The sequence below is a fragment of the Moschus berezovskii genome, chromosome 3 (assembly GCF_049115385.1).
Source record: "Moschus berezovskii isolate FMDL1 chromosome 3, NW_MosBer_1.0, whole genome shotgun sequence".
Taxonomy (NCBI): Eukaryota; Metazoa; Chordata; class Mammalia; order Artiodactyla; family Moschidae; genus Moschus; species Moschus berezovskii.
In genome coordinates this window covers 47,625,136-47,637,598 of record NC_142462.1, presented here as the reverse complement: position 1 = coordinate 47,637,598, position 12,463 = coordinate 47,625,136, and the positions used below count along the sequence as shown (strand labels likewise).

The 12,463-nt window shown below is 37.6% G+C and overlaps 1 protein-coding gene across 1 annotated transcript in view; it reads right to left on the bottom strand.

Annotated features, from left to right (window-relative positions):
* Positions 1 to 12,463, bottom strand: part of SEMA3C (semaphorin 3C) — a 226,621-nt gene that overhangs the window by 106,249 nt on the left and 107,909 nt on the right. Inside the window, exon 3 of the mRNA XM_055420650.2 lies at positions 1 to 161. Within this exon, the coding sequence (XP_055276625.2) occupies positions 1 to 161 (161 nt within the window). The remainder of the gene's footprint in view (positions 162 to 12,463) is intronic.

Sequence of the window (12,463 nt, the reverse complement as noted above, 5' to 3'; positions counted from 1 at the left end):
ACTCAAAGGTTCTTGACTTATGTTGTTAATATTCAAGGAAAGAATGTGATCTTTGCTGCCCACGTACATCCGGTCCTGATCTTCATCCATTAATAATATCCTGTAGTCTAAAGGGTGTTGGGATAGGCTGAAGTATTCAGATGTCTTGGTTTCTCGAAGCTCTGAAATGGTGAACACAAGTGAAAATTGAGAATCTTGATTTTATTATTTTAATGAAAATTATCTTACTGAAATATTTACCAAAAAAGTCAAGATATATTTTCCTCTTACAACAAATTAATTTTAAAACAGTTACCTTATTGGATTTTTTTATTTATTGCCTTATGCTGAATTAAAACATAAATCAATAAATGAAATGTTAAAGTTTACAGTAGTATTACTTGATTACAAAATTATACACATTTCATAAGATCTCAACTCAGTTTTTTAGTTTCTTATCAGCTCAAAACTAGTTATAATAAATCAACTAGAAACAACTGAGTAGACTGAACAAAAACAAAAGCAATGACAGTGTAAATGTCTTCCTAGCTTCTCTTAATGTTTTAATGTTGGATTCAATATGTTCATCTTTCTAGGAATGTTATTTCCAAATTTAAATATTTATCATATATATATGTATCAAAAGAAATACATGAATTTTCAAATGTTCTGAATTTTTAGATTTTCAGTATCTCAATGGTCAGTGACACATGTTCATTTAAATTCTTGTACATTAAATATGTGTCTATATAGCTAAACTTTCAAGACAATGAATGTGTGTGACAATTTAAAAAATCAATAATTATTGTAGTAGATTCAATATTCTTTCCAGTCAAAATGCTCCTCTGCACAATTAAAGACTTTTCCACTCAACTGGTTCAAGAGTTGTTTGTTCTTTTGATTATGATCTTAAGAAAGTTATAAACTCTACAAAACAGTCTGCTTTCAGCCATTACTCTTTCAATGTTGAACTATTTCTAAATTTTAGTCATTGAACAGCAAATGCATTTTGAAAAATTCTCACAGGGCTGTGATTTGATCTAAAACAAAGTTAAAAATTGTATGAATTCTTATAGGCAGCCATGAACTTTATTCTGTGAGCATCTGGGCTCATGTGTGAAGTCAGAGAACAACAAATTTAACCTGTTTCTGGGCACACCAGTTCAGAATGTCTGTCATAATATCTTTCAAGTGGTATTATATTTAGCCAATGATCTAAAAATACTATGGAAGCAGAATAGTGATTATGAAGCCAGACTGTGGCACCAAACTTCCTGTGACATTGAGCAATTTACTGCACCTCACTGTGCCTTAATTTCTTCATTTGGAAAATACAACCATATTGGTATGCTCTACTGAGAGTCTAAATGAAAATCAATAGAATTGATACATGTAAATATATATCTGAAATGAGTGACAAGCTATTCAATTATAATAATCTTTACTGTTGGTCTGAATAATCTGAATTATTCATTACAGGAAAGGATGAAATTAGAAAAAAAAGATGCAAATTTTTCTAATTTTTCTTTTTCTTTCTTTTTTAATTTAAAAAGCTAGATTCCTAAAATTACTAACACATTCTCTTAAATCATAGTCTCCGACATTCTGTCCACTCAGTGACAGTAAAGTACAAGATTTTTTTATGTGGAAAGAACCATTAACAACTCAGTAAAATATTTCAGAAGAATCTTAAGAAGTAAATCATGCGAGAGACAAGAACAAAAGATATTGAGAGACCATTTAAATAAGAGACTCAGATGACAGATCTTTGGAAATAACAGACATGAGGGTGCCGCATGCTAACCTAGTTACCGAGCCTCACTGGATGTCACAGACAGCCAGGTGACGCAGCTGGCAGGCCTGGTGCAACCGGCCTGGAAACTGAAACACCTTCTTTCATGAGCAGAGTAAAAAGGAGTGGAGAGATGTCATTCAGGAAAAAAGTCAGTCCTTCCTAGATGAGAGGTTATTGTTAAAATCGGAGAAAAAAAAAAATCCAAGACTTCAGAACATGGGAGAATATAAAATGCAGCAAAGGTCACTCAAAGGCTGGAGAAGACACATTCCGCTTAAATTTGGTAAAATCCAGAGCGTTTAACAAAGCTTGCTTTTCATCCTATAGAGGAGATTCATGATTTCGCAATTTCCCTGTTAAAACATCATTTGTAGGGTTCCAGTTGGGTGAAGGATCAGAGAAGGCAATGGCACCCCACTCCAGTACTCTTGCCTGGAGAATCCCATGGATGGAGGAGCCTGGTGGGCTGCAGTCCATGGGGTTGCTGAGAGTCGGACATGACTGAGCAACTTCACTTTCACTTTTCACTTTTTTACATTGGAGAAGGAAATGGCAACCCACTCCAGTGTTCTTGCCTGGAGAATCCCAGGGATGGGGGAGCCTGGTGGGCTGCCATCTCTGGGGTCGCACAGAGTCGGACACGACTGAAACGACTTAGCAGCAGCAGCAGGATAGATTTTCAACAAACACCTCATGAATAAGTAACTCTTCAGTGAAATACACAGCCTAAGTAAAATGCAACTGAGTTCATCGCACCTGGGATCTAACCACCAGAATCTGAATGTTGGCCCTGCCATTTCATTTATTGATGTATTTGGCAAGTGCCTTCACCTCTCTAGACTCCAGTGTTTTCATCTGTTAAGTCAAGATAATAATAGTTCCTACATCACAGGGGTATTGTGAGGTTTAAATTGTTAATATGCATCAAGTGCTTAAAAGAGTACCTGTCTCAGGGTGACATGGGTTACATGGGGTATGTATTATTATGACTTGGGACAAGACATCAAGCTTCAGCCAGACAAGTAAGAAGGACAATTTGTTACACAGGGAGCAAATATGAAGGGACCACACTGTCTGATTTATATTTATTAATATATATATAGTATTTCTGCTTTTCACATGTAGAATCTATTCAATTTATTTGAGCAGGACAGTAAAATAATAAACTATCATTAAGAATAATAATTTGAGTGTGCAGGATAATTTGGGGGCATGTGAGACTGGAAAACTAGGAGATGCTGTTCCACCTATGATGTTAATAAAGATCTGACATGCCAGAAATAGATGTGAGAGATACTTGAAGAATTTGGAATGATTTTCTAAGAAGGTGGCCCTTAGGTATAAGGAAGAGGCAATCATCTTCCAAAGTTGTAAACTAAGAACAGGATGAATTGAACATGGCCTTTACCACTTTTGAGGGATTTGAAATGGAAATTTCTTTGGTAAAGAGATTGAGTGTTGATAGATTCAATTCAAACCAAAGCAGAAATATTCCACAAGCATGTAAAATTTAGATAACTAATTTCCTATCAGAAATATCAAATCTTCAGGGAGAGACCTCTAGTTCCTCTCATGGATGATGTGAAATTCTGAGAGTACACAGGTCTGAAGAAGTTCTGGGTAGAAGCTCTGAAGAAGAGTAAATATAAGTGAAAAGCAAAGAACAGAGACACATCAATTGTTAGATCCAAAAAGAGTTGCTCTGTAATAGAAATTCAAAGTATGTCTTGAGGTAATGAAGCAATGTGATATTGTGGAGAAAGTACAGAATTGGAGTCAAACAGTTCTGAGGTGAAATCCCACTTGCATCACTTACTAATCTGTTTTAAAAAAAAAATCAAAACACAAACTACCTCTTTTCTGCCAGGTTTCAATGTTCTCATCTACATACTGGTTATGTCAATACATAGCTCAAAGGATGTTGCACTAGCACACGGTAGAGGATCAATGTGCTCTTTTTAGCAGGAAAAGTCAGTGACCCTCTGTCTAACAGACATTTTCTTTTTCTTTCCTGTTGGCAGAACTGGTCTGTGCCAACTACAGTGGATCCCCTAGAAACCTAGTGTCTAAAATGTGGCCACAGGACTAGTTCTGACCCAAGAGACATACAGAAAGTCTTCTGCAAGGTTACTGGAAGAGGGTCTTGGGTCTTAAAACTGACACAAAAAAGAGGTGACTTCTTTTTCTGCCTCTGGACATTGGCACATGAGCACAATTTTTCAGCAGTTGGTGCTACCAAAAAGACCGTTTTCTGAGAATGCAGAAACTTAAAAAAAAACTTGAGTTCTCTAAGAAATCATTTAATGCCCTAACTAACCCTGGAACTTTTCCAGTGAGTCAACTCGTCGCATGAGGTGGCCAAAGTAGGTTGGGGGCGGGAGGAGAAGGGGACGACGGAGAATGAGATGGCTGGATGGCATCACCGACTCTGTGGACATGAGTTTGAGTGTACTCCGGGAGTTGGTGATGGACAGGGAGGCCTGGCGTGCTGTGATTCATGGGGTCGCGGAGAGTCGGACACGACTGAGCGACTGAACTGAACTGAACTGAACCCTGGAACTGCTCTATTACAGGACCACTTCTCTCTTTTTTTGGCCATACTGCATGGCATGCAGTATTTTATTCCTCAACCGGGGATGGAAACTGCCCCCCAATTCAGTGGAGGCTCTGAGTCTCAACCACTGGACCAGGGAAGTCTAAGGACTACTTCTGTTACATATGATTAAAGAAAAAAAAAAATCATTGAATTTTTTAAGGCACCTTGAGTTTCCAGTGTTCACAGCCCCTAACACCTTCTCACTCTTCCTATCATGGTTTGTTAAATTTGGGTATTTCTTTTTTCTCAAAATAGTCTTCATTTTTCTTTCTTTTTGCCTTCTTTTCCTAATCTATATATGAAATAAAACCAAGAGTGTTTATAAAACTGAGCTGGGAAAATAGCCTCAACCAAATTTTATTTGCAAGTAACAAACAATGGCAGTTCTCTTTACCTATTTCATTAGAAAATAATCAATTTCTTGCATTAAATTCAAATACCAGAGGGAGCAATAACTGCATTAACTTAAGACCTTTCTGGTCCAAGGATTTTATCTCTTTTTGTGGGCCATAAAGCTATCTTCAAATTTAATTACCTGTAGCTCATTGACAGTTGACAGCTGTTAACCAAGGAAGATTTACTTTAGAAGTACCTCTGTTAGAAGCCTAAAAGCCAAGGTTATTTTTTTAAACTCTATTTAAATTGCTGTTAGTTAGCCAAAATTGAACTTTGGTGCCTGGGAAAAACTAAAAAAATATATAAACAAACATTTTTTTCTTTTTCCCCTTAAAGAATAAAGAGAGGAGTTCAAAGCATCCAGAATTTTTATCTATAAAAAGAACAAAGAATTCATCATTTTGACTTAACGCAGATCCAACTTAAGTCAACGAATGATTCAATAATTTGACCACAATTACAAAAAATAACTCATACAATGATTTGGCAACAGTGAGAGAATGAAATCACAATTACTAGTCTCTCATCTAAACAAGTCAAAGAATGGCACTGTCCTGCATCTGTCTCTTTATATCTTAATAATTATGTCATCCTTTTTACAGCATTGGAAGTATATCCAGTTGAACTGTTTCTCAGGACACATTCAACTGATTGAGAAGGAACTCTGAGAGTAAGTGGTATTAGAAAATGCAGTGGCCCCACAAAGGGCAGGATAGGTCTCTAAGTCCCTGGGAAAATCTCCTGGGAAACAGTATTAAAATAAACAAACAAACAACAACAACAACAAAACCTGCACGTTTCTGGTTTGAAATCCACATTATTGTAGAGTTCAAGGGTAGAAAATTATTGTTAACGCCTTCCATGCCAGGGAGGGAAAATTTGTAGCATTATCTGCTTACCTGGAATTCCTGTTTTGATATGGAAACTGTTGTGAGCCTTAAGAATTTAACCAAGGCTGGAAGAACAAAAAGTTTCCCCAAAATATAAACTCTAGCAATATAAATTTCTAGAACCACTTGAATATCGTTAACATCTTACTATAGCAATTAAAACATAGTTTAATATACAGAATGCATTCTCTCTGTTAACAACACTCATTCCCTAACGATATTAAGAATTAACCTTTGTATTCTTGGGCTTCCCTTGTGGCTCAGCTGGTAAGGAATCCGCATGCAATGTGGGAGACCTGGGTTTGATCCCTGGGTTGGGAAGATTCCCTGGAGAAGGGAAAGGCTACCCACTCCAGTATTCTGACCTGGAGAATTCCATGGACTATACAGTACATGGGGTCGCAAAGAGTCGGACATGACAGAGTGACTTTCACACTGTACTTTGTTAGTGATCTTAACAATTCCAAGGTGACTAAGTCAATAAGAGCTTATTCCTGTGCTGCAGAATGTGATCTTGGTGGAGGAAAGATGGGAAAGCCTAGGATTCTCTTCTATGAATAATATATATCTGTTAAACTACTAAGTAGAGGAACTTATTCCCTCAGAATACTATATTATTTTTTGGGCTATTATAAATTTCAAAACAAACAAAAGATTGCTTGACTGAAAAATCAACTCCTAGGAGTCTCTTTATGAAAAGCATATGCACCAGTCATTTAAAATTATATTTAATTTTATAGTTCATGATGTGTTATTAATTTATATATTCAATGAATATTGAGCCCTTATCACGGCACACTACACATCTGCTCACAAAAGAGGACACTAATATGAAAATATGAAGCCTCGACGACAATTATAAATCTTGCCTTGTTCTTGTTTTTCAGTCACTCAATGGGGCATGACTCTTTGTAGCTCCACAGATTGCAGCATGCCAGGCTCCCCTGTCCTTCACTATCTCCCTAGTTTGCTCAAATTAATGTCCATTGAGTCGGTCATGTTCTCCAACCGTCTCTTCCTATGTCGCCCACATCTTCTTTGACATTCAATCTTTCCCAGCCTCAGGGTCTTTTCCAATGAGTCGGCTCTTTCCATCAGATGGTCAAAGTATTGGAGCTTCAGCTTCAGCATTAGTCCTTCCAATGAATATTCAGGGTTGAATAAAGGAAATTTAGCACTGACTGGCTTGATCTCCTCGCAGTCCAAGGGATTTTCAAGAGTCTTCTTCAGCACCACAGTTTGAAAGCATGAATTCTTCAGCCCACTCAGCTGTCATTATAGTCCAACTCTCACATCCCCACATGACTACTGGAAAAACCATATCTTTAACTATATGGACCTTTTTTTGGCAAAGTGATATCTCTGCTTTTTAATATACTATCTAAGTTTGTCATAGCTTTCCTTCCTTCCTCCCAATAAGCAAGCATCTTCTAATTTCATGGCTGCAGTCACCATCCACAGTGATTTTGGAAAACAAGGAAATAAATTCTGTCACTGCTTCCACTTTTTCCCCTTCTGTTTACCTTGAAGTGATGGGACTGGATGCCACAATCTTAGTTTTTTTTTTTTAATGTTGAATTTTAAGCCAGCTTTTTCACTCTTCTCTGTTAATTTTGTTTGGTTAAGTCCACCATGACGGTTTCCTTACCATAAACCTCACCTCACCTATCTGCAGAACGCACACTGACAGATTTTAAGAAAATCCTTAGCATATCTTTTACTTTCAGGACATTGCTACTCACAGAACAATTTCCTCTCCTAATTGTCTTATCTCAGAAGAATTTTAAGTAGGATGGTCTTAAGTGACCCATTCTCTCCTGGAGGCTTACTATCTTGAAACTAGGATAGAAACTGAACTTCACCTATCCCTTTAGGACAAACAGGCAGCTAAAGATAAAGAGCACTGAAACTTCAGCAGGCTGACACTAGAGTTCCTAATTTCTAAGACAAAGAGAGACCAGAAGGAATGTAGTAAAGGTTCATTTGTTCAAAAATAATAGTCCCAAATAGCTACCATTTGTGGGATTAACAGTAGGAGTAATTAACTATTCTGGGCACTTAAAAAGCTTATTCCCATTTAAAACCTTTTGTTAGGCTTTAATACTATCCCTACTCCATGATTAAGGAAACTAAACTTCAGTTAATTTGAGCAATCTAACCAAGGCCATATAATAATGAATACTAATAGAAGAGGCCAGAGTCAGGAATCAAAGCACGATGGGTTCCTTCATCTTTGAAGTCAGTCAGACACCCCTTTGCTTTTCAAATGAGACTGACAACTTAAACACTAATTTATTGGGTTTTTATCTTGCTCTTGACCTGCACATGAGTCTGTGTGTTACCTAGTCCAAGCTTGGTCTGCTTGAACCATGACAGGCCAATTAAATGAGAGATGAAGTGTTGAGGCAAGGAATATGACTTTATTCAGAAAGTTGGCTGAACAAGAAGATGGCAGACTAATGTCGCAAAATAATCATCTCACAGGGGAAAGATATGCTCAACTGAATGTAGAGTTTCAGAGAATAGCAGGCAGAGATAAGAAAGAATTCTTAAGTGAACAATGCAAAGAAATAAAGGAAAACAATAGAATGGGAAAGACTAGAGATCTCTTCAAGAATATTGGAGATACCAAAGGAACATTTCATGCAAAGATGGGCATAAGAAAGGACAGAAATGGCAAGGAGCTAACAGAAGCAGAAGATATTAAGAAGAGGTGGCAAGAATACACAGAAGAACTGTACAAAAAAGACCTAATGACCCAGATAACCACGATGGTATGATCATTCACCTAGAGCCAGATATCCTAGAGTGTGAAGTCAAGTGGGTCACAGGAAGCATAACGACAAACAAAGCTAGTGAAGGTGATGGAATTACAACTGAGCTACTTAACATTCTAAAATATGATGCTGTGAAAGTGCTGCATTCAATATGCCAGCAAATCTGGAAAACTCAGCAATGGCCACAGGACTGGAAAAAGTCAGTTTTCATTCCAATCCCAAAGAAAGGAAATGCCAAAGAATGTTCAAACTACTGCACAACTGCATTCATTTCACATGTCAGCAAGGTAATAATCAAAATCCTTCAAGCTAGGATTCAACAGTATGTGAACTGAGAATTTCCAGATGTACAAGCTGAATTTAGAAAAGGCAGAGGAACCAGATATCAAATTGTGAACATCTGTTGGATCATTAAGAAAGCAAGGGAATTCCAGAAAAACATCTACTTCTGCTTTATGGACTATGCTAAAGTATTTGACTTTGTGGATCACAACGAACTGTGGAAAATCCTTAATGAGATGGGAATGCCAGACCACTTAATCTGCCTTGTAAAAAATCTGTATGCAGGTCAAGAAGCAACAGTTAGAACCAGACATAAAACAACGGACTGGTTGAATACTGGGTAAGGAGTAGGTCAAGACTGTATATTATAACCCTGCTTATTTAACTTCTATGCAGAGTATATTATGAGAAATGCCAAGCTGGAATGAATCACAAGCTGGAATCAAGATTGCTGGGCGAAATAGCAACAGCCTCAGATATGCAGATGAAAGTGAAAGTCGCTCAGTCGTGTCCAACTCTTTGCGACTCCATGGACTGCAGCCTGCCAGGATCCTCTGTCCATGGTTTCTCCAGGCCAGAATACTGGAGTGGGTAGTCATTTCTTCTCCAGGGGATCTTTGCAACCCAGGGATCAAACCCAGGTCTCGTGCATCGCATGTGGATTCTTTACCATCTGAGCCACCATGGAAGCCCCAGATATGCAGATGATACCACTGCAATGGCAGAAAGTGAAGAGGAACTAAAACGGCTCTTGATGAGGATGAATGAGAAGAGTGAAAAAGTCAGCTTAAACCTCAATATTCATAAAACTAAAATCATGGCATCCTGGTCTCAACAGTTCATGGTAAATAGATGGGGAAAAAGTGGAAACAGTAACAAATTTTATTTTCCTGGGCTCCAAAATCACTGCAGACAGTGACTGCAGCCGTGAAATTACAAGACACTTGCTCCTTGGAAGACAAGACAATACAAACAGCATATTATAAAAGCAAAGACCACTTTACCAATAAAGGTCCATATAGTCAAAGCTATGGTTTTTCCAGTAGGTATGTACCGATTTGAGAGTTGCACCATAAAGAAAGAATGCCGAAGAAGTGATGCCTTCGAGTAGTGGTGCTGGAGAAGACTCTTCAGAATCCCTTGGACAGCAAAGAGATCAAACCATTCAATGCTAAAGGAAATCAATCCTGAATAGTCATTGGAAGGACTGATGCTGAAGCTCCAATACTTTGTTCTCCTTATTGGAAGAGCCGACTCACTGAAGACGACTCTGATGCTAGGAAAGACTGAAGGCAAGAGAAGAGGGTGGCAGAGGATGAGATGGTTAGATATCATGGCCAACTCAGTGGACATGAAATTGACCAAATTCTGAGAGAGTGTAGGACAAAGGAGTCTGGTATGCAGCAGTCCATGGGGTTGCAAAGAGTGGGACCTGACTTAGCTACTGAACAATATCAACATAATAACAAAAGCAACTGAAAACAAAGGTTAAAGTCAAAGAAAGAGATCCATCATGGAGTCAGAATTGGATCTTTCCTGCAACATGTTCAGTGTCAAATATAGTATAACAAATGTCTTAGTCTCTCAAATTTTATTTGCCAATTTGATGAGTGAGGGGGCTACATGGGATGAGGGGAGGAGAACATTCTCCAAACAATTTGAGAACAGTCAAATTCTCAGTGATGCTATTCCCATTAAATCATCATAGCAAGTCTGAGAAGAATGAAAGTGAGAGAGCAGTCAGACATAGATTCCTGTAAGAAGTAAAAGGTTCCACTTTTCTATGTTTTTGATGGATGGACTCGACTGGTTAAGTGGAAGCAAATTGCCAAACTGATGAAAGAAAGAATAAGTGATAGAGTTCTATTCAGTGAGTCTGGCCAAGGAAGGGCAAAAGTAAACACAGAATGTATCTCCCAGGCATTGCATCAGAGGAAAAATTAATCAATATAAGGATGATTCTCATCTTAACTTGCCCCAAACAGCCTAGTTTGGGGCTATTTATCAGTGTAATTATCAATAGTGTCCTCTTTCAACTCTCAAGAGATTCATGTTTAAATGATCATTTTAATTTTATGTTTTCTCTTCCTGTCTTGAATGGCTTTCCATTACTTTTAGAACAAAATTAATTTTTAACATGGCTTTTGAGGCCTGATGTAATCTGGTTCAAGACTATATCACTAGAAAATCTAAGTCATCACTATTTGTTCACTTTTTTTGTGTTCTTGCTCTTCTGACCTTTTCACATCTTCAAACTTGCCTTCCTTCTTTCTGCCTCAGGGCCTTTGTATTAATACATGCTATTCCTCCTGCTAACAGGGATTTTTTCCTGCCTTTTACTAGCTCTTACTCATAACTCAAGCAGTCATTTCAATGCAATTTAAAATGGACTGCTTCATAAAGGCTTTCCTGATCCTCTAGATGATGTCAGGTCGTAGATCTTCTGATATTTGCCTTATTTCCCTTAGAATTTTCTCTTCTCTTAAAGGCTGCCTGGAAGATCATTTGAAATAGTTTAGATGTCATGGATTAGGGGTTGGGGAACTACACTGTATGACTTGCAAAGACCCACTCTTCTGTATAGTTCTGCAAATGAAACTGCCTCTAACTGAGAGACAGGATTCTTCATTTATTCATTCTACCCTTTTTTACTGTTGAGTTTTATGATCTTTTAATCTTGCTAAATTAAAAATTAGAGCGTGAACCAATAAAATGAGAAAAAATGTTATTGAATTTTTTAAAATTAAGGTTTTCATGATAATAATTTATTACTATGAAAATGTAAAGTGTATGGGGTAGGACAAAAGGCATAATTTTGAAATGAGCCAAGTGAAGCTGAATTTCTAGCTTCACCATTTATTGACACAGGGCTTGGTTTGCCCCCCTTCACCCAATACCCCCTTTCTACTTCCCTCATCTTAAGTTATGCATCCACAAAATAGAAGGAAGAATGAGATTATTTATTAACCAGAATGATCTCCAATGTTCCCTGTAGCAATAAAAATGTCCATGAAACTAATTCCTTTTTAGGTGGTTTACAAGTATTATCTACTATTGCAAAATATCTATAAAGCCAATGTAATCCTTCTCATTACTATAAATCTGATAAAAAGAGTCTCTCTAAATATCTATCTTAGAAACATATTTATACACAGTAATACTGTGTCCTTTCTAGAAAAAGAAGCTAAATCTAAAACCGAGGCTTACCCCACCCCCACCTAAAGCATACTCCATTTGTGCTGTGTGATTCAGTCAGCCAGAGACATAAATTCTGACTTCTCTTCTTCTAAGCTTACTTGGGAGACGTGGAAGCTGACTTCAAACATGTTAGATGTCAATCTTTGGCCCCATGTATGGCAAGTGGTAGTTGGAGTCTATCTCAGATTAAGGAAAATATACAATTTGAGAATGGCTGTCTTGAGAGTCTTTAAACTAGTCTGGAAAGTAGAACCAAATCTACTGCTAAGCTGTAGAGGACAGCACTGATGAGCTAAAATGTCTTTATCATTGACATTTCAACTATCAGGAAGGCTTTAGAGTGCCCACTTAAGATGTAAACAAGGGAGATAAACATGTGGAGGAGGAAACACTTCATCTGACACCTTCTTTCTAGAGCTCTTGACACTTTTGGAAAAGCTTCTTTGGGGAAAGTTATTAAAACAAAACAAACCAGTGGGTCCAAGGTGAGAACAAGAGGTAGGGAGACAACAGCTCAGATTCAGATGTTTGCAGTGCGGAGGGGTGAAGA